The sequence below is a fragment of the Vipera berus genome (assembly GCF_964194415.1).
Source record: "Vipera berus genome assembly, chromosome: 1".
Taxonomy (NCBI): domain Eukaryota; kingdom Metazoa; phylum Chordata; class Lepidosauria; order Squamata; family Viperidae; genus Vipera; species Vipera berus.
In genome coordinates, this window is record NC_138202.1 from 108,654,926 (window position 1) to 108,675,893 (window position 20,968).

Genomic DNA, 20,968 nt, shown 5'->3' on the forward strand with positions numbered 1-20,968 from the left:
AAGTAGCATTTTTAAAAAAGAGGAGCTGGAAGGCATCTACACAATTAAAATCACAGTTCAGGATGAAGATGGGATCTTGGTTCACTGAAATGAGATCGTATTTGCAGAGTTCTCATAACTAGACTTTCCAAGGAGTGTTTGTTTATGTGCCAGATTAAGTCACTTTTTAAATTCCATGTGTCTTTCTTTGGGTTCAGAAATAAAGCAGTTAGGTTGCATACATCGAGACTATACCCTAGATTGGAAATAATAATGAACTAACCCCCGAATAAGACAATGACAAACCACTTTCAGATTGTTGCCAAGAAAAGTAAGAGATGTTGCACAACAGACAAACCAGACTTCGATAAAGATGTTACCTTTATTATGGAAAAGTAGGTCATTTGTGGCTGACATCTTGTTTTGAATGTTTATTCATACAACTGAATGGGATGTTTGCCTTTAACTTTCTGTACTTACCGACAGAAATGCATGTACTATATCAGCCTTGATAGAACTCAATGGTTTGTCCTTAATAACCACGAAGATCTGTTCTTCTTTCTCTAGGTTGATAAAATTACCAAACCAGGATTTTTTGGCAAGCCTGAATATAATATGATGAGAAAGAGAAAGAAAAAACAGGAAAAGACAAATAAAAATTAGAAACAGCATAGAATTGTACTATAGGTCTTTCAAATCACAGAACAGACATGTTTTCCCCCATGACATAGCTTTCATCTCATGTTCAGTTCATAAATGAATCTGGCTTAATTTTAGGGCAGCCTCACAATAAACACAAGCTATTTCACTTTGTCACCCTCTATCTTGGAGGGACATCATCTAAGCACAGTGATGAAAATATAGGTATCATAGGGAATTGCGATTGAAAATGACAATAACAAATTGCACACAAATGTAGTTTTTATGCAACTTAAGTTGGCCAAGAATTCATTCCAGAGACTGAGACTACCCTTATCACCTAGCCTTATGTCATTCACCACGTCAAAAAATCCTGTAGCTACAGCTTAAATTTCAACAAGTCAAAAAGTTAGAAAAGGAAGGCTAAATGTTATTTGTGTGAATTTAGTAGTGCAAATTAGTAATGGATATGACTGTGAGAAAGCTGTATAAGAAAGAACAGGCAGCGGGTTAGAGAAAAACACTGTAATTCCCATTGGGGGTATTATTTAGAAGTGTGCCCATAGCTTATGCATCTTTTCCTTTCCCATGTCCTCTGACAGGTATAGTTTTTCTACCCTCTGCTCTTCCAAAACTCTCGGAGGACATAACACTAGTAGTGGTCCTGTGAATTAGTTACTATTGTAATGCATATTTGAGGTTATTTAATACTGATACATCCCTCTATAGACAAAAGGAAAACTAGTTTATTTTGGAGGAGGTGAGTGTGTAAAAGGGAAGACACATTAAAAAAGAACATGCATGCATTCATCTCTCTCTTTCCTACCCTGCCTGACAAAACAAAACAATTACAGTTTGGTAAATCTCTCTTTCTTTCTCCCTAATAGGGAGGGCTGAGAATTTTAAGCAGAATTGCTTAAAATATCCACAAACCAAAGATGATGATAAGGAACAGTACAGGGAAAGGAGCCACTTATTTAAGCAGGTTATTAAGAAATCTGGAGTAGATATTTGATTTGAGCATGTCTTTCTGAAATACACTACTTGATTCAGGAAGCCTCAGAATATTCAAAGCAAGCTGTGCTGAATCTGTCTTCCTATTCCTCAACACACACACACACACACACACACACACACACACAATCGGTGTTAACTCTTAGCAATTACATTGATAAATTTTCTCCAGGACAATCTATGTATGTGTGCATAAAGATTGCTTATTATTAACTCCTGTAGGCTTCTAACAATCTTAAGACCACTTATATATTACTATCTCCCAACAGAAGTGTACTCTCCAGCATATTGTGTGCTTTTAAACTGCAGATTCATGGGCTACAGATCAGATGGATATTACTAATGGTTATGTGCACATAATAAACTGCCATTTTGCATATATGTACATTACACATTTTAACAACTACATATTTCTTTCTCCTACAGCATATATACACTTTCCCATCCATTGAGATATCTCCACCTCTTGATAATGCTTTAACTCTTCAGGTTCTGCTTCAATTAGGGAGAATACGATACCATTGAAAGCATACGATTTACTATCTACTCAGACATAAAATTGCAAGGGACAGATTTACGTTTATCTGTAACAAAATAAACCAGGGTACTACACTGGAGTATAAAAAAAGGATTGTATGATCTAGAATAAAGATTATAAAGATTTTATATTTCCAATGATGCTGCATAACCTTGAACTCTGCAATACAGAGGGTTTTTTTAATAATACACAAAATAGAACAGCTCTTTGAAGAATATATATTTTAACTCAGAGGATAATTTAGCAGAGAATGTGATGGAATAATAGCTTTAAGAACTTGTTCATCTCAGTGAAAGCTCTTTTTTATGAGTTACAGGTTTTTTTTGTATTTTTAAGAAAGACAGAATTCATGCAGATAAAAACCACAGGGTGATGGACAAGATGGAAACCCTTTTTGGAGATGAAGAGATGTGATAATTTAGATCAGAAAAGGCTAAAGTTAAAAGCATTAATGTTGAGTCTCATTTTTTAAAAAGGAACAACCAGCTTCAGAATTCTAATAAACAACATACCCCATACGCTGAAAAGGTGACACGACCCATTTATGTACAGAGTCTGCTATATAATATAATTATAATTTATACAATATAATTCATTATATTGAAATATTATTTACATTGATCAAGATCACAGAAGTCTGGTGTAAAGAAGTTATTGACCCAAAGGCTGTACTTTGGTCAAGAAAAATACTTTTTCAAGAGATGGGCAGTGATATGTGCTGGATGAGAGATTAAATCAGGCAAGAGATATTATGTTCAAAGTCCTGTTCACTTTCTACATGCAACCACATTGTATCCTTGTATAAAAGGGGCAAGGTTTGAACACAGTGATTTGATCATCATCTTTTGTGTTGATCCTCTATGCAAATGGCATAGAGATAAGCTAATACTGCTGGAGACTGAAGGGGCAAATTCTTGTTGTGCATTTTTAGTAGTTGTTGGTTTTTTTAAACCTTATATTTCTCTTTTGTTTCTGAGCTCTTTTATTATTTTAAATTTTCTTATTCAATATTTTGAATTTTCTACTACTTGTGGTTTTCATGTTTTTTTTTTCTTTTAATATTTTAAACCTGGGGTGTCAAACTGCCGGCCCGCAGGTCGGGTGCGACACGAGGGAACTGCGCCCACCCCATATATACACTTATATGGGGAAAAAGCTCTGATATGTCACGTGATGTCACGTGACATTGCGAGTTTGACATGTCTGCTTTATACATTTTGTGATTATCATTATTATTTCATTTTTAAAAAACTTAATCATGCAGAATATATTTTCTTATTTTTTCATTCATATCATCTTTGTTTGATGATTATATCATCATTGTTTCCCTGAATGTGAAAGGCCTTAGATATGCAGCCAATAACTAGGTGTTTAAAAATCTGATTATTATTTTTATATGAAATTCACATCCATGCAGATATGAAAGATCTTTTATCCAGAGAATGGGCTGGTCAAATAGGAAGTAATAAAAATTTAAAATCTGCTAAGATTATTGTTAGTTTGATTAACAAATCTATGACATTTCCAATGGAACAACAAAATAAATGATCTAGATTTTTTTTTAAAAAAAGGGAGACATGAAATGTTTTAATTATTGCACCATTTAATTACTACAGTATGGCTAAAAGATAATAAATAAGAAAGAATCTGACAAAAAGTGAGATAAATCTGCAAAAAAAAGAAAGAAAAATGAATAAGTAAAGAAAAAGAATGGATTTTGGTGTAGATAGAGATAAAAGTACATCCAACTCTTACTCTAAAATTAACAATAGTCTTCATGATTTCTATAATCCTATATAATCCTAATCATCAAATCCCAAATTCAAAATTACATTTCTCCTAGTTTCTTGTAAAAAGTTCAAAAGTAGCTTCATTAACAAGTCATCCATTCTCTTAAAATATTTCTTCATTTCATCATACCTCACCCAATTTTCTAGAAACTCATTTCTAAATATTTAGCTCTTCTTATTGATCAGCAAAGATCCAGTAAAAACAAGCAAAATACCTAATAACATAAATGTATAGTGTCCTTTTTAATTTACATTTCCCGCATTCCTCTCTTAACACTTGAACATTATGAAATAGAAATTAAAAACTATTAAATATTACCAAAAATAATCACCCCTTATGCAGATATCAAAAATGAACCCAATAACCATTAGACATTTCCAAAAGAAACACTATCTAATCCAGATAACCATTTAACATTACCAGAAATAAGAACTCATTATTTAACCATAATTAGATAAAGTAATTTTATATTTTTTCCTTCTCCCTTCTAACCATCCTTATATCCAATAAATGAAATTCTGAGTTCTGATTTCCTCTAGTATCTTTTCTTTTCTCTTGAAATTCTTATCACCTTTCAAGTCCACTTATAGTTTCCATGAAGTAACTCCAATAAATCTCTTGTATTTCAATTTGAAGAATAATCCACAATGTCTTTTTCAAATTTTGAATGATGATCCAATTGCATTTGTGAATCCAGCAAATCCACCTCAGTTGCCCCCAGTTACAACTGAAGAATCTTCTTAGATGAGAAGTGAAACTTTTTCAAAGTTCATCTTCAGTGGTAATGTCTGGTTCCAGTAATGAGTTAAAAAGTCCAAACACTTCACAGGCCCATAATCAAATATTTCCTCTAAAGTACCCATCTTATGCTCTGCTAATCGACCTTCAAGGTTTTATCCTATGGCTGATATGTAAACAAAACAGTTTCCCACACAAGAAGTTCTTTCTGTTCATTCTTTCAAAGAGAAATTTCTTTCCATTTAAATATTTGGTTTGGTTCTCAGATTTTTGCAAGGCAAGCAAAGTTTGATGAAGTTCTGATATTTCTACATATTACAACCCCAGAAATAATGAAAATCATTATTAAAGCCTCTCTTTAACTGTAAACAAAATTATAATCCCCAAAGTGCATTAGAAATGAGGAAAGTCAGTTGTAATGCCCTTAAATTTAGGCTATAGTACAGCTATGAACTTGGTGGAAGATCCTGCCTCCCTGTCTCTCAACTCAACTTGCTGATCAGGGAAATGTCCATTTCCGTGACTTGTTCATAAGGAAAGACAGTCTGGAGGATATATAGGCTGATTTCAAATTCCCTCCTTAATTTTGGTGGAAGAAAAATTGCCCCTTTGAGTAACTGGGGACAAAGCAAATTGCAACACCATTTTGCTGCAGAGATGGTTAAATCATCATTTTCCTAACTGGAAGCTGGACAGCTAAATTTAAAACTCCTGTCCACTTAAAGTACTATAACCTTATATACTGGAATTAGAAAGGAAAAAAAAATGTTTGTGTCACTAATACATTTAAATATAAACATACACACGTGCAAAATACCATTTTAAGTCAAAATGCTCCTCTCTCCATGTAGCTCTTTTATTTTCATTTTTGAGAGGAGAATTGAATCCAATGAGAAAAGAGAAAGCAGGAAGAAAAAAAAAGCAAAGGCAATAGTAAGATTCAGAAGAACTTGAATTTCTAAATACGAGATATGTTAAAATATAGAATTAACACAAAGAATTAACTTCAGTCTGCTCTGTCCTCAGGCAACAAAAATTTGGTTAAGGCAGAAAGCAAGAAGACATACTAATGAGTATATAGCATAATGAAGTTGAATTTAAAGTCTTCCATGAAAAATTCCCTTTTTTGTCAATTATTGATTAAAATATATTTTAAAGCAGGGGTCCCCAACCCCCGGTCCATGGACCGGTACTGGGCTGCAGCATCCAGCAACCGGTCTGCACAAACAAGCAAAACCCGATCCATGGGATACAGGCAGCACACAAAACCACGCACCCTCTGGTCCATGGAAAAACCTCCCTCTGTGAAACCAGTCCCTGGTGCCCAAAAGGTTGGGGACCTCTGTTTTAAAGTACTTAATCAACTAAAATTTCTATTAGGTTTTAGGAGTATTTCTGTAATCTGTAATCCCAGTGGCTATCTGTGAACCCTTTTGTCAACAAGCCAATGTTTAGAAATTTGCTGAACTGAAACTTTACTGTAAATCAGCCTAATTCCAACTTCTGGCACCACTGGTGAAAATTGCTCTATTTTATTTTAGTCAGTTGTTGGGACTTTGTAGTTAATAAAACTCCTAGATAGAGTATATTTGTTCTCCATTCATTATTTCTTATGGTGGAATTCAATATATATTTTGGTTCCAACTGCACTTACGTTTATAGGAATTAGGTACAGAGAGTCCTTGACTTGCAACCACATAATTGGGATCAGAATTTCCGTTGGTAAACAAGGTGGTTGTTAAGTTAGTTCCGCCCACTATTATGACTTTAATAACTGTAGTTATTAAGCAAATCACTGCAGTTGTTTAATGAATCACCCAGTCATTAAATGAATCTGGGTCCCCCCATTGATTTTGCTTGTCTGCAGAACTGAAGAAGCTTGGATGAGAAGTGAAATGCTTTCAAGGAAAATACCAAGGAAGACCAGTTGCCTTTTGAAAAGCATCTTTGGGACAACCATGACCTGGATGGTTGAGAATCTCCATAGATACGTAGATATGGCTATCTGCAGGAGCGACCTCTGTTCAGAAGCTTCCAATCCAGAAACATGTTTGTTCGGAAGCCTATTTTATTTATGCAAATCAGTTCTTTGATGATCTTCCTACACAGATGGACAATCCTTTGGTAGTCAGAAATTGAAAACAATTTTGGGAGGATAAGGCTATACTGGAAACAATGATAACACAAAGTGAACACAACCAAAATATTCTGTTTTCTGGAGAACAGACTCCAGACTGGGGGAATTATTATTTAGGGCTTAAACTATGGTAGCCATTTATTTCACAGTTCAAAGTATTTAGAAAGAGCAGCTCTGAGGTTTGGAAGCTGGATTTGAACCTCTACCCTCAATTGCCTACCTCATCTTTGAACATATTAATAAGATTGTAAAAAAAAAATACTAGTCCTATTTAGATGTGCAACCGTGTAATTAAAATTCTTCGGAGCAGAAACTGCCCTTTTCACCAGGTGTGATACGTGTCTTTAGAAATCAGCACATTAGATGAATGCAAAGCTGTGATTTAATTGTACAACACCCAGAGTTGCTCTGTGACTGAGATGGATGGTCTCTAAATTTGATACATAGAACAGATAAAAATTCAGGGAAAGGGAAAACAAGGGTGAAATTCCCTCTACACACGTTTCAAATGCATAGACACAGGGAGGGCTTGATACCCTGTGTCTCTCCGTGCAAATTCAAATTGTGTAGCTTGATTAACTGAATACTGATACTGGAAAGAGATTCAAAAATATTTAGGATGGAGATACCAGTTTATTACTTATTATGGATAATACCGTCTAAGGTTGGATGATTATGGTAAGTTATTTTTAAAATTGATACATTAATGGAGCCTTCACACCAGAACATATATAAAATATATTCACTTAATTTCTATTAATTTGTCTAGGTTTGTCCACAAATAATTGGCACATTATGTAGATATTATCTATATATAATATCCAATCATCTGAACCATTAAACAAAATAGGTACATTAAAAGATGCGGCCACAGACAAAGGGAGTACACTCATGTTAAAATTTCAATCATGAGTCCAATAATTCATTGAAACATCCTGTTAGTAAAGCAAAAATAATACTAAACTCCAACGTGGCCATGGACATAAAGGCCTCAATGGCTGAAATAAAAAATACAGTTCATTATTTTTTACAACTGCTATTATGTTTACTGCAGGGTGCTATCCAATTGAACTCATTAATTCAGCAATTATATTGGAGAAGGGAAAAGAGCCTTAGGGTTTGAGTTGCATTCAAACTGCCTACTAAGACTCCTTGACTTCTATCCAGCATCCTTAAAATGAGATGTGCAAGAAAAGGAATTACAGACATACACGTTTCACATACTGATAAAAAATCCTTGAGACAAGGGAAGTGAAAGAAGAGAGAAGACCATGTTTTTTTTAAAAAAAATAATAATCAAGAGGCAACTTACATTACAAAATTTATTTTTTACTGTTTTCATTATCTTCTACTTTCCTATTCTACTACTATTCATTGACAGGTCAAAGATCATATTTTATATGCCAATGAAATAATTACCAATAAACCATTTGCTATGGATATTGTAGGAACCCCTACCATTCCTGGATAATTATTTGCAGGTAAAATTTTAAAAGAGCATTTAAATACAAGCTAGATTTGAACAACATCTTAATTAAACGTACACCGGGAATAATTTCTCATGTTTTTAATGTGCTAGCATTAATATCTGTAATCAGTTAACTTTATTAGGTATTATAAAGGTAGATATTCAGGTAGTCCCAGCTCAACTGGCATTTTCTTAACAAAAATCAAGAAACTAAAAGCATATGAGGGATCTACATCTGGATTTTTGTGCTCCTGTATTATCGCTAGCTAAAAGGGATGCCGGTGGCTCAGTGGGTTAGGATGCTAAGCTTGTCGATCAGAAGGTCGGCAGTTTGGTGGGTCGAATCCCGAGTGCTGCGTAACAGAGTGAGCGCCTGTTACTCATTCCAGCTTCTGCCAACCTAGCAGTTCGAAAGCACGTAAAAATGCAAGTAGAAAAATAGGGACCACTACGGTGGGAAGGTAACAGCATTCCGTGCGCCTTTGGCGTCTAGTCATGCTGGCCACATGACCACGGAGACGTCCTCGGACAAGCGCTGGCTCTTCGGCTTTGAAATGGAGATGAGCACCGGCCCCTAGAGTTGGAAACGACTAGCATGCATATGCGGGGGAACCTTTACCTTTACCTTATTATCGCTAGCTAAACTGGTTAATTTGTGAAATGAGCTGGTATAGAAATAACATTGAAGCTTTTATTTAAAATACTTTGGCTCTGAAGAGTTTGTTGATAACCTTCCCCCCTGTTTGCAATAATTTCAGTTTCTCACCTTCAGTTTTTTTGAGGGAAAGATGGTTCAAAGCCTTTTTAGATCTACCTCATACAAACCCCTGAAACCTGTTTGTTTGGAGAGGGTTTTTGGCATATGATTATACATATGCAGGGCTTTTTTGTCATAGAATGCACTGGAACAGAGTTCCGGCACCTTTTTTTGATGGATTTTCCAGAGTTGCATTCTTTTCCTATTGTTGCCCTTCTTATCCTTGTTTGCTTTTGAAAATGCCCTGCTGGCGGTATGGTGTGAGCGGGGTCCTGCTGGCGCTGTCTGCCTCCTCTAGGAGGAGCCATGAGTTGCTGGAGCACCACAGCCAGAGCGTAGCTTGATTGGCTAGGTTGAACCATGTGGTGTGGAAGCCGATGGTGGCGGTGGAAGACACATGAACATGGAGACCATCTTTCATGACAGGGTGAGTGAGCCTTCTGGCTTCCCTTACAAAAGGTGGGGTGTGCGGTTAAAAAGAGGCTAAGCAAGAGGAAAGAAAGGTGGCTGGCGTGGAAGCTTAACCGACAGCGAAACTTTGCTGTTTTGGTTCCTTGGGTAGTTCAAAGGCTGGGATGTCTACGAAAATGTCTTTTTAGTCTTTTATACTTTATACTCAAACTGCAGAGGGGAAGATTAAGAATAAAACCAATATCTTGTGATTTGGAGGTATTATTATTATTAATATTATTAATTATGTATTGGTCAGATGTAAAGGTAGACCTACAGTATGAGGTTTAATCAGATCTATTTATTAAATTGGGTTTAACTTAAAAGTAAATTAAAGATAATCTGTTCACTGACAAAGTTTCAACTTTAATTTGTTTCAAGTCAATATCCATATTAAACTCCAAATGTAAATTTTTCCACCTTGTTTGACCACTTCTTAAAAATAATTCAATCTTTTACAAGCAACCAAATTTTGTTTTATTGGGCCAATTTCATTCCACATAGAACGCTGACATTTCCTCTCATTAAACTAAATGGGTATGCCATGGTAAATGTCCCAAAAGATTAATAAAATGCCTTCTTGTAATTTAAAGCCACACAGTGCATGGTAACATTAATAGTATTAACTTACCTTGAACAAAATCCTAGTCTTTTAGATACACTAAAAATTGAAGAGGGGTTTTTTCCAACTACAAAGGTAAACCTTGTAGGGTAGGCAAGGCGGGTTGTAGGACGTGTGTGAGTTCCGTCACTTTTTTATATATATAAAAAGCACTGTACATATGTATGCAACATGAAGAAAAGACATGGATGTAGAGAGGGTTGAAAACAACTGATTTTATTTCCCTTTTACATGGAATGAGAATTTGGGGATTAATGTTACTACAGGTCCTACAATACCTAAGGGAAGAGTTGTGATGCAAGCAGGAGTGAAATTGGAGTGATATCAATTAATTATGAAAATGAATAATGTGTACAGTAAAGGCTTTGCTTAAAATGTTTGAGGTTATGAGAAACACTGCATATAATGATCAACCACTGTCATTTTTATGAATTGGTTTTTAACCACAATATAATAGACTTAGATATGATTCAGAAGATTGCAAATTGAATAGCCTAATAGATATGTTTTCCACTGTTATAAAAATGCATACCTCACTATTAGGTCACTTTGGAGTCACAAATAATTTTCAAACTTAATCAGATAGACAAGTGATCTTACCTCTTTCTTTGAACTATTGCAGTTAAGTTTACTAAAAATATTCTTTGAAAGAACAGCATTTCTAAAGTTTATGTTACCTATTTGCATATTTTATTGTAGTTTCTATAAGCTGGGTAATTTAATTTGTTAGAAATGTGGGAGTACAATACTCCATGTTGCTGCAATTTTTCTGTCAAATGCACTGAAATCAAACTAGCAGTGATATCTATAACACTAAAATAAATTACTTACTCTGGGGAAGATTCTGGAGTTAAATTGGACATCTCTTCTGGCGTAGGTACTATATATATCCAGACACAGACAAATAGAAAAAAGAAAAGAAGAAAAGAAGGAAATAAAGTCTCCTTTACTCCATGAATATTTCTCAAGCATTTGTAACTGTTTCAATTTCTAATAATCTATGCTTTAACATTGCATTTAAATGTAGCTAACTTGAATAATTAACTTAGTTCTTATAAATTATCAATTGAGGTGCTGATTCCCTCAAGTATCTCAACATACTTAAGTTGATTGCATTATGTACAAGAGGCTCTAATATGCAGACAACTAAAATTTAGTGCATGATACGTACATATGGCAAGAGCAGCCTGATTACTTGTTAAAAATTGTATATTATTCCTGCTTTCCCTTGAAACCGAAGTAATCTCAAAGTGGACAATATGTCAGTGCAGAACAAGCCAAGATAGAAATGAGTCAGTGAGCAATACTCTATGCACTTATTTAAACCAGTATTAGATTTGAAAATGTGGGAATCTTCATTGATAAGACATGTTTTTCCTATTTACATATGGACCTAGAAAAACAACATTTGTGTCCTTTCAGAAACTGAAGCAACACTGGGACCCTGGCACATTTGTCTAGTACAGGCAGTGCCTTACCTACAGATTAGTGTATCTCAGCTCATAGGACATGAAAGAAAACTGAAAAATGGACTTTACATTATTTGGTATGCTTCATAGGAAATTATTAGCTTTATTAAATAACAATGATTTTACTGAGAATTCTGTAGGTTTAGCAAAATTATTTGAAATTGCCAATGATTTTTCAATTCAACATAGTATCATGATTAACACGCACCAACTAAATCATGAATCACACAATTATGGATCATTTACCTTTGTTCCAAAAAGGACATACTGTACTGGGTCAATGTGTAATACTACGTGAATTCGACTATGTGTAGAAAGGTATTAATCAGATTGAAAGTTTATTCTGATTGTTTAGGAGCTTCATGTAGGGTATTAATTCTTAATTACGATCTTTCTGGGCCATAGAAAGGCTACGCTTTTCAATTATATCTGTCCTGAATTTTATTTCCTTAATAATAAGGAAACCTCCAACCATTAATAAACTTGTTTTAAAAAACACAGTTTTACCACATTCAATGGTGTTCACAAGAACAACCATTTCAATCTGGGGTGGGTTTTTTTTATTTAATAGTGCAATTGGGTGTTGTTGTTTTTTACATAACACCAGTCTCAACAAGACTCTTAAATGAAAGAAATCTAAAGTAAAAGAAATTGCTACATTATACAATAAGCATCTGATTTTGGCCAGAATGACTTCTCCATAATTTCAATTCTCCTTCTCTAATGGCTATTTTGAATCCTTCCTAAACTGCAGTATTACCACACATGTAAATTAAAATATTCATCATTTTCAATAACATTCAATGACTGCCTTCAATCTGCTTATGTCTGGGAATACAACTCAGCTGTTGATTTTTGAAGTCTTGAGTCTATGAATGGGAAAGATCAGTCTAAAGCATAACTAAATGAATCCCATTTTGCTAAAGAGTTTTCCTATTTTACAAAAAACTATTAATCAAGTAAGCACTGTTTTTTTTTAAATAGAAACGTATTCAAGACCAATGTTTTTACACTCATTCAAATACTATTTCTCAATTAAAACCTGGGCCTGAAAGCAGTAACATGCTCTGTGTTAGACACAGTAAGTAGCTCAAGAGAAAAAACTATGGGGAAATTTATAAATTAGTCCTGAAGCAAGTACCAATATCAAAGATGCAAGCAGAACCTACAGGATGGTGACACCAGATAGTATTGCCATCCCTACCATATTAAAATAATTTGGCACATACTCTTACAGGGGCAAACAGATTAAAGTAAATTTCCATATAATTCATTTAGATATTTGTGCTCCCTTAAGATGATAATGCAAGTGAATTGCAACTTGCATATTTTGGGGAAAGAAGCCCAACGATGGTCATCATTCTACTGTTAGTTCCAGCTTCTCAGTTGGATCTATTTTCTTTCAAGCATCACAACCGAACTAGAGTTTACAAATATCAAATCCAGGTTATACTTTTCAGGGTCAGAAAAAAAAATCAGAAATGGAGTACTTGTGGGTTATTACAACATACATATAAAACAGCAGGAAGGCCATTATTTGAAGAATAACAGACGTGGCCTAGCCAAGTGGTAATAAGGCAACTTCCATTTTTTCTTGTCAATGCTTCATATTATTGTCATGTATTAACCAGCCCCCCCCCTTTTTAATATTCCTTTGTACTTTTACTTGCCATTCTTAAATTGCCAGTTTCAGAAGATTTGTACCTTGCAATTTCCTGCGATGAAAGCGCGGTGATCCCAGAAAGCTGTTCTTGATTGAGTTAAGCCGTGTTCTCCAGGGCATTCCTCCAATGCTGGGGCTGGATGGTGGCGTAGGGTTGGGTGTGCCCGCTGGGCTCTCCTTTGGCGTATGGACAGGTGTCCCCTTGGGGGTAGGGAGGGGACTGCCCCTTGGAGAGGGGTGAGGGGTAACCTGTATGATGGGGATAGATTTGGTGATTGGGTCAGTACTGGAAGGGAGCAATCTAACTGGAGACATAGGGTTGGTCTGCACTGTAGAAACAGCCAGTTGTGGGTTACACCCAGAAAGAGGTGGACGACCCTGAGTATTTTGTGCAGGGATATTCTGGGATGGAGGGACGGTAATATTATTAGAAGGGAGTGGGTTAGATTTGGTAGACTGAAGTGGTTTCTCAGCCAATTTGCTCTTGGAGGGCAAAGTTTGTGTCCTTGGGTTGGGTTGAAGTGCTGGCTTTGGTTGCAGAACATGTCCAGGTCTGGAAGTGTTCCTACAAGCATCAGAGTCCAGGGAGGCTTGGGGGCGGGGAGTGACAGGGAGGTTAGGAATCTGAGGGGGGATGAAAAATTTTCTGAGAGGCTACAAGACACATACAGAGTGAGTATCCATGCACATCAAGAAAAGCAACACATACATACGGACACACACATCCCATGGGTGAGTGGAGAAAAAAAGCCCATTTCAGTTGCAATTGTGCGCATTACAAAGAGATGTGAGTTATGGCGATGAGGGTAAAGGAGGTGGGGTTAAGGGATTGCAAAGAAACAAAACACAAACACAAACAAAAAAACATGCAGTTAGCTGGGAAACACAGCATAATCAAAAAACAGCAGTAGCGGTAGTGAAAACAATTTTGTCACAAGCTTTGTCATATTAACCAACCATGTGTCAGCAAAGAAAAATCACAGAGCAAAAACAAATATGGAGGAAAACAAACTAAAAATAACAGGGCAGGGAGAACCAGGGAAGCTGTGCAGAGAAAAACTACCGTACCCCTGAGCTGGTCTGTATCTCACAGGGAGAGAAGGACAAGGTTGAAGGGAGGTGAGGACAGGGAAGGAGGACCATTCAAACCACAGCAACAACCAGCTTGTAGGTATATAGGCTGAGTTTGCCCTCTCCCAGATCAAAATGTCTACTACAACCAAACACAGCAGGGAAATGCAGATAAAAACCATATGTGTGCATCAATATAAAGGCCCACAAATTTCTACACATTTATTTTTTCTCCCAATTTCTTTCAAAGGGGCACCCGCTTCTTTGCGTGTGTGTATACACAAAAGAGAGAGAAATATTCTTGTGGATCCTTTCCCTTCCTCCTTCACCTTCTAGTCAGAGAAAAGAATTTAATTTTCTGTGTCAGGCTTTTGAATATGAATTCATCAGATAAACATGGTGTTTACTTATGAATCCCCACAATGATCAACAAAACAGATTTGCTCAAATATTCCTACTTTCATTGGATAATCAAGCATTCTAATAATTGGATCTGGTTATAAACAAAAACAAAGTGATAGTATCCACAAGTCACTATAAATGACAAAAAAGGAAACTGTGCTATTAAAAAAATGAAACTGAGAGATCATTATAGATTATAAATTAATTATAAAAATATGCTAAGATACTTCAAAATACAAACTGACATATTTCTAAAAAGGTGCTGTTATAATCAGTAGGATCATTAAAAGGAGTTTGAAACATAAAAAGCAAAACCTGTGTATTTGATCTTCATTTTATAAGTGAAAATTGTAACTGTAACTGAAAATTTAAAAATTTGAAACTGAAAATTCTAAAAAAATTAAAGTGAAGATTGTAACAATACCTGAAAATTACACACACTCACACAAACATATTTTCTGTAATTTTTGTGCTTAAATCGTTAAAACGATTTAAGAAGTTAACTGCATAAAATTATAATCTAACTTTATTTTTGTGTATAATATGAAGACAAATGAATTCAATTGATTTGTTTGGAATTTGGCAAAAGGAATGTAATTCTATTGGTTTTTCTTCATCACTCTGCTGGGTTTTAATTATGATATACTATTGTATAATCTAAAAGATCTGGGAATAGCAGACACCACTTTACAGTTATTCCATTCATATTCTTCATATTTCACTACTTGGACAGAACTGATCCTATAAACAGAAGTCATTACACCAAGTTCCTCAGGACTCTCTTCTATCATTTCAATATTTACATGAAATTGTTGAGGGAAATCATAGGCAGATTTGGAGCTGTTTTCTACTTGTATATTGATAACATGAACATCTCTTTCTCTGTTGCATCTTCACACAACAATGTGACTCTCTTGACTGCCTGCCTACAGTTTGTAATGATGGGGAGGATGAATTAAAACTGAATCCAAACAGGATTGAAATGTTCATTGAGAGGAGACACAGTTCTAAATAAGGATGCATTTTCTCAGAAGAAGCAGGTGCAGAGTTCACAAGGGCTTCTCTGGATTTGTCTGGCTCTGTTTTCATAGCCTGGAATATACATCAGAATTTTAAGGCATGTTTTAAGGGTTAGCATTCCTTCCTTAAAACATATCATAGAATTCTGATGTATGTTCCAGGCTACATTAAAGTCATACAGCCTGTCATAAGATAACCTTTATTGTCTTTTTTTTTACTGTGGGCACAACGGCACACATCAGAAATGAAATTTAGTTGCCCACTCTCAAAGTGAAACACATACATGACACACACCTAAACATACTATATATGTTCATCTGGAAACTTCACTCAATGTAGAATTTGATGGCCAAGTTGGTTTCTAGAACTATATTAGATCTGAGCTAGAAGCACTACAAAGGCTACCCATTTGTTTCCTGGAGAAATACAAAATATTGTTTATTTCTTGGGACTATAATGCCTCTTTCCATCCCTCAGTTCAGTGAGAACATTTGAAGATCTTCTACAGTGGGTCTATGACAATTAACCATGGCCAACTTGCCACGGGACAAGAGTTACACTAATATCAAAGAAATGGTGCAATAGAATCATTAAAGAAAGGAATTTAGATCCTAAAAAGCTGGCAAGTATGTATCCGAACTATCAGCCTAAATGCTGGAGGTGTGGTGAAGAAGATGCAACATATTTTCATATATGGTGGACTTGTAAAAAGGTTAAGGCCTTTTGGATAAAAATTTGGTGGAACATGCAGAAGATTTTCAAGCAAAGGATAAAGTTTTGTCCGCAACTTTTTTTGTTGGGTATAATTACAGATGCTACGGTTGTGGACACTAAGCTGATGTTGAATTTAATTACGGCAGCAAGACTCTTAATAGGCCAATATTGGAAGAAGGAGGAACTGCCGACTGTAGAAGAATGGACTTTAAAGGTTTCTGACCTGGCAGAGATGGCAAAGATCTCGGCTTATTTGAAAGATCACTCGCAAGAACGTTATGTTATGGAGTGGAGAAAATGGATTGAGTATATCCAGAACAAATATGGGACTAAGAAGTTTCATGTAGCATTTGAATAAGTCTTCCTTTTTTTTCTCCTCTTTTTTTCTCTTTTCCTTTTTTTTATATATCTTATATTAATAGTGTTTGTAATTACCCTATATGAGCTAGAGAGAGATGGATTTCAGAGTTTATGGTTGTTAGCATATGAATGTCTATGATTGTTTTTTTTGGTTTTTTATACCTTGTACTTAGCTCTGGGAAGTCGGGGGGGGGGGGAGGGGGGGAGGGGTAGGGAGGGAGGGATAGGGGAGGGCTAGGGGGGATTGTTAAAGATAAAATGTATGATAAAACTTTTCAATAAAAAAAAAGAAGGGACAGAATGAAATGTGAATGAAATTAAAATATGTTTTATTTATTTTAAATAATTAAGTTGAATTGTTAAATTGTCCCTCAGTGAGTTTTCCCATGGTGAGTTGGCCGTGTGGCAAGTTGGTTGTGAGGAATTAGCCATGGTAAGTTGGTAGTAGCGAATTGGCCACAGTGAGTTGACTGTGGCAGATTGTCCGATTACTTCCTACAGTTGCTGCAGACATATTTGTAGCAACGTGAATCTTCCTCACAGTCATTCTGGTCCTTTGGAATATAATACCTTCTAAGCTTAAAAGCTTAATCTCTTTATCAGGTTTAACAAAAAATGCCAGATAAATAATCACAGATTTTTAATTGTTGATTTCAGTTGACTTTAGTTGTTGCTTTTAATTTTTAAGTGATTTTAAATGGTTGATTTTAAGTTTTCTGGTTTTTTAAAATTTTGATTTGATTTTTCCCCCTCTCGTCTAGGTTGTTTAAAACACATATAACCAACCCCCCTCAAATCTGTGATATTTGTTCTTTAGAAAGAGAAAATGAAAACCCTGACAGGAAAATACTTTTATATAACTTCAAAGAGAACTGGAAACAAAATGTACAACATTTTGTAGAGGGCTATTTTTTCCTTAATTATTTACTGCTTTTTATTTTTTTAAGTATGCAATGTTCTTCAGAGCTAATCTGTATTTACAAACACTTTTAAAAAGCCTCTATCATAAAGCCACAGTGATAACAAGATATAGTTTCATAATATATTAATAAATAAACCAACAGAGATCCTGACAGCTCCATTACTAATCTCCAAAGTCCTTCTCAAAAAATTAGCTTTCTATCAGCTTCTGGGAGGACTTAATTCCATTTAAATTCATGAATAGTTTGCTGTTGCCTTCAAGGTTCTACTGTATGTGTCCAGGCTGTTTTAAAAGCAACCTTATAATTTATATTTCTATTACACGTTTTTCATTTCAAATCATAATTTGTGGAATAATGTGTGCTGCTCAGTTCCTCTACTCTACACTTACATCTTTGGAACAACTACATTTAATCTACTATACTTCGCTCATTATGAATTGGTATAAAGCAAAAGAGACATTATAAGTTCAGGTCTTACCCAGAATCTGAAAATCTGGTGCAAAACTAGACCTCACATTCCTATATTAAATTAAATGGGATTGTTCTTTAAAATTGAAAGTGCAATGGGAGGTTTCAGAACTAAATTTTCAGGGATTAACTGTAAATTAGAAAGATGGCGAAAACAAGAAAGCACTGCAATACAAGATAAGCTCTCAAATATTGTTCAATATCAAGTGCATGATGCTCTAGGAACTTCTCTCTTTTTCTATCCTACTCATTAAGTTCTCCAAAATGTTGTATTGATTACATTGGGCTGGGACCTTACTTTTTTAAAAAAAAAACTATATCAAAAAAGTGGCTAGCTTATAAATTCTCATTAAACAAGAATGATCCACATATCACCATCCAATCTGTCATTAACCTTGAGTCCATCATTGCTTTTCTCTAACGGTTTTGTAATACTTGAAATTTTTGTAATATTGCCGGTTAAGAATGAAGTCCTTGGCTTGCTAAATGATGAAAAAGGTCAAGGTAGCTTTGCAAGAGAGAATCCCCGTTTCTCCCCAGGGACATTCTACACTCTCCAATTATACAATCTCTTATGCTTCCTATATCATTCTTCTTTAATGTTTCAGTTACTTTCATTTTCACACTAACACTTCCCTAATCCAACTTTGTGTGATTCCTGTGCAGACTAGATTTCATTGTTTTTCAAAGACTGTTCAGCTGTGCTTTTCAGTCCCAAAGTAGCTCCATTTTTTATGGTTCAGTGCCTCACGCTGAATTCACAATGAGTAGCAGATGTTCTTCTCATCATGCCATAATCACTCCAACAGTATTTTATAACTGCCACCATGCTAGGAAATAATGCTACTTTAGGTAGCAACAATGTAAGGAGTGAGGCAGGCACAAATTAAACAATGTAATGCTCAACAATGCATGAACAAAAGTGCTTTCACACATGAGCGTATCTGAAAAAAATGACTACATTTTGGCTCTCTTTATCTCTCTGTTCATAATGTATACAGCATACTATATACACAAATACAATGACTTTTATTTCTCCCTTTAAGTGAGCACATCTTTCTCCTTCTGTCTTGGCCACTTTTTACAGAAGCACGATTGAAAGCATTTTAACAAACTGCATCACTGTCTGGTTTGGTGGCAGGAGTGCCTCAGATAGAAAGTCCATACAGAGAATGGTAAGAACAGCCGAGAAGATCATAGGAAGTTCACTCCCTGGTATTCAAGATGCTGCTAATAAGCACTAGGTGCTTAGAGCTCAAAGCTTTGTTAGAGACACCACACGCCCACTTTACGGTCTGTTTCTGTTGCTCCCCTCTGGGAGGAGGTTTTGAAGTATTTCTAGCAGGACTATCCAATTCTGTAATAGCTTTGTTCCCTATGCCATCCATCTGATAAATTCGCAAGGTTCGTTTTTCTTGCCATGCACATGTATACATAACCCAAACTAGACTGTGTTGTTTCTCTGTGTCATATAATATATGTGGGTATACGCATAATTCTGCATTTATTTATTTATTTTTGTCATATTTATGTAGTATATATTGGAGGTCGTGACCCTTTGAGAGCTGTATGCAACGAAATTTCATTTTAATGTATGCCAATTAGTATACATTCAAAGTGACAATAAAGTTGTTATTATTCTATTATTGTTGTTGTTGTTGTTATTGCTATTATGCGAAGTTTCCTGACTGACAAACCCACCCCTGAAATCACGGAAAAAATTATTAGACTTTTCCTAGTTCAAATCAAGATTATTAAAATTATGACCTCCAAACAATTTCACTTACCCTTGGACTACTGAGAGGGCTGGTAGACAGGCCAGAAGAAGCGCCACTGATTGAACGAGACCTAAGTAGACACAAAGTCAAAATAAAATCCTGAAAAAACCCTGTCAAAAACACACTGCACAGGGCAGCTATCACTCATTGAATCTCCATAGGTTCATGACTCTATAACGAAACCTCATATAGATCTGACATATATCTTTCAAAGAGTACTTATCCACAAAGGAAGACAACTTTATTTTGATTGGAGATCTGCATAAAATGACATAAAAGTTCAGAGAGATGAATAAAATTCTTGTGCTACTACTAAGCTACCTAAAGGATAAAATATGCTCCATAAAATATAATAATGTAAAATCTTTAATAATAATGTGGTTAGACTATGGGTCTAATATTAATCAGAAATTCAGTATCAATTTAAGTTTAATATAAAAGAATAAAGAAATTACAACAGAAGGGCAGACAAAATGTTTAAAGGTTTTTATAAGTAAAAATAGTGAATTATTTACTAAATGATAGACCCACATACTCCAGCTGAACAAAACCCCAAATGTAGACATTTGTGATCTAAAGCCACTCAAAACCAGATAGGATAAGAATTAAATGGTGATTAGATATTATTAAAAAGGCCAGCCCACAAAGGTGGCCTAGCTAGTATTTAATGTCCTACTTCACATGCTACTGCATAGTTTACAAGAAGTAAAATAGGAAGAATATTAATTCTTCAGAAGTTAGGTGTTGGAGAAGATTCCTGAGAATGCATAGACAACCAAGTAAATAAATTAATAGATCATCTAATAAATCAACCCAGAGTCTTTACTCGAGGCTCAAATGACCAGGCTCAAATTATCCTACTTCAGACATGTAGCACAAAAATCTTCTCTGGGGAAGGCTTCAATGATGAAAAAGAGGGAAGGGAAAAAAGGAGAATGATTAACAGCAAAATGAATGGACTCAGTTC

The 20,968-nt window shown here is 35.2% G+C and overlaps 1 protein-coding gene across 2 annotated transcripts in view; it reads right to left on the reverse strand.

Moving 5' to 3' along the window:
- The window catches only part of BRSK2 (BR serine/threonine kinase 2), a gene marked incomplete at its 5' end in the record, with an annotated part of 464,582 nt that overhangs the window by 34,927 nt on the left and 408,687 nt on the right, over positions 1 to 20,968 (reverse strand). For both annotated transcript variants that reach the window (XM_081315319.1, XM_081315318.1), the window contains 4 exons: positions 460 to 583; positions 10,965 to 11,013; positions 13,307 to 13,514; positions 20,011 to 20,071. In XM_081315319.1, the coding sequence (XP_081171445.1) occupies positions 460 to 583; positions 10,965 to 11,013; positions 13,307 to 13,514; positions 20,011 to 20,071 (442 nt within the window). The remainder of the gene's footprint in view (positions 1 to 459; positions 584 to 10,964; positions 11,014 to 13,306; positions 13,515 to 20,010; positions 20,072 to 20,968) is intronic.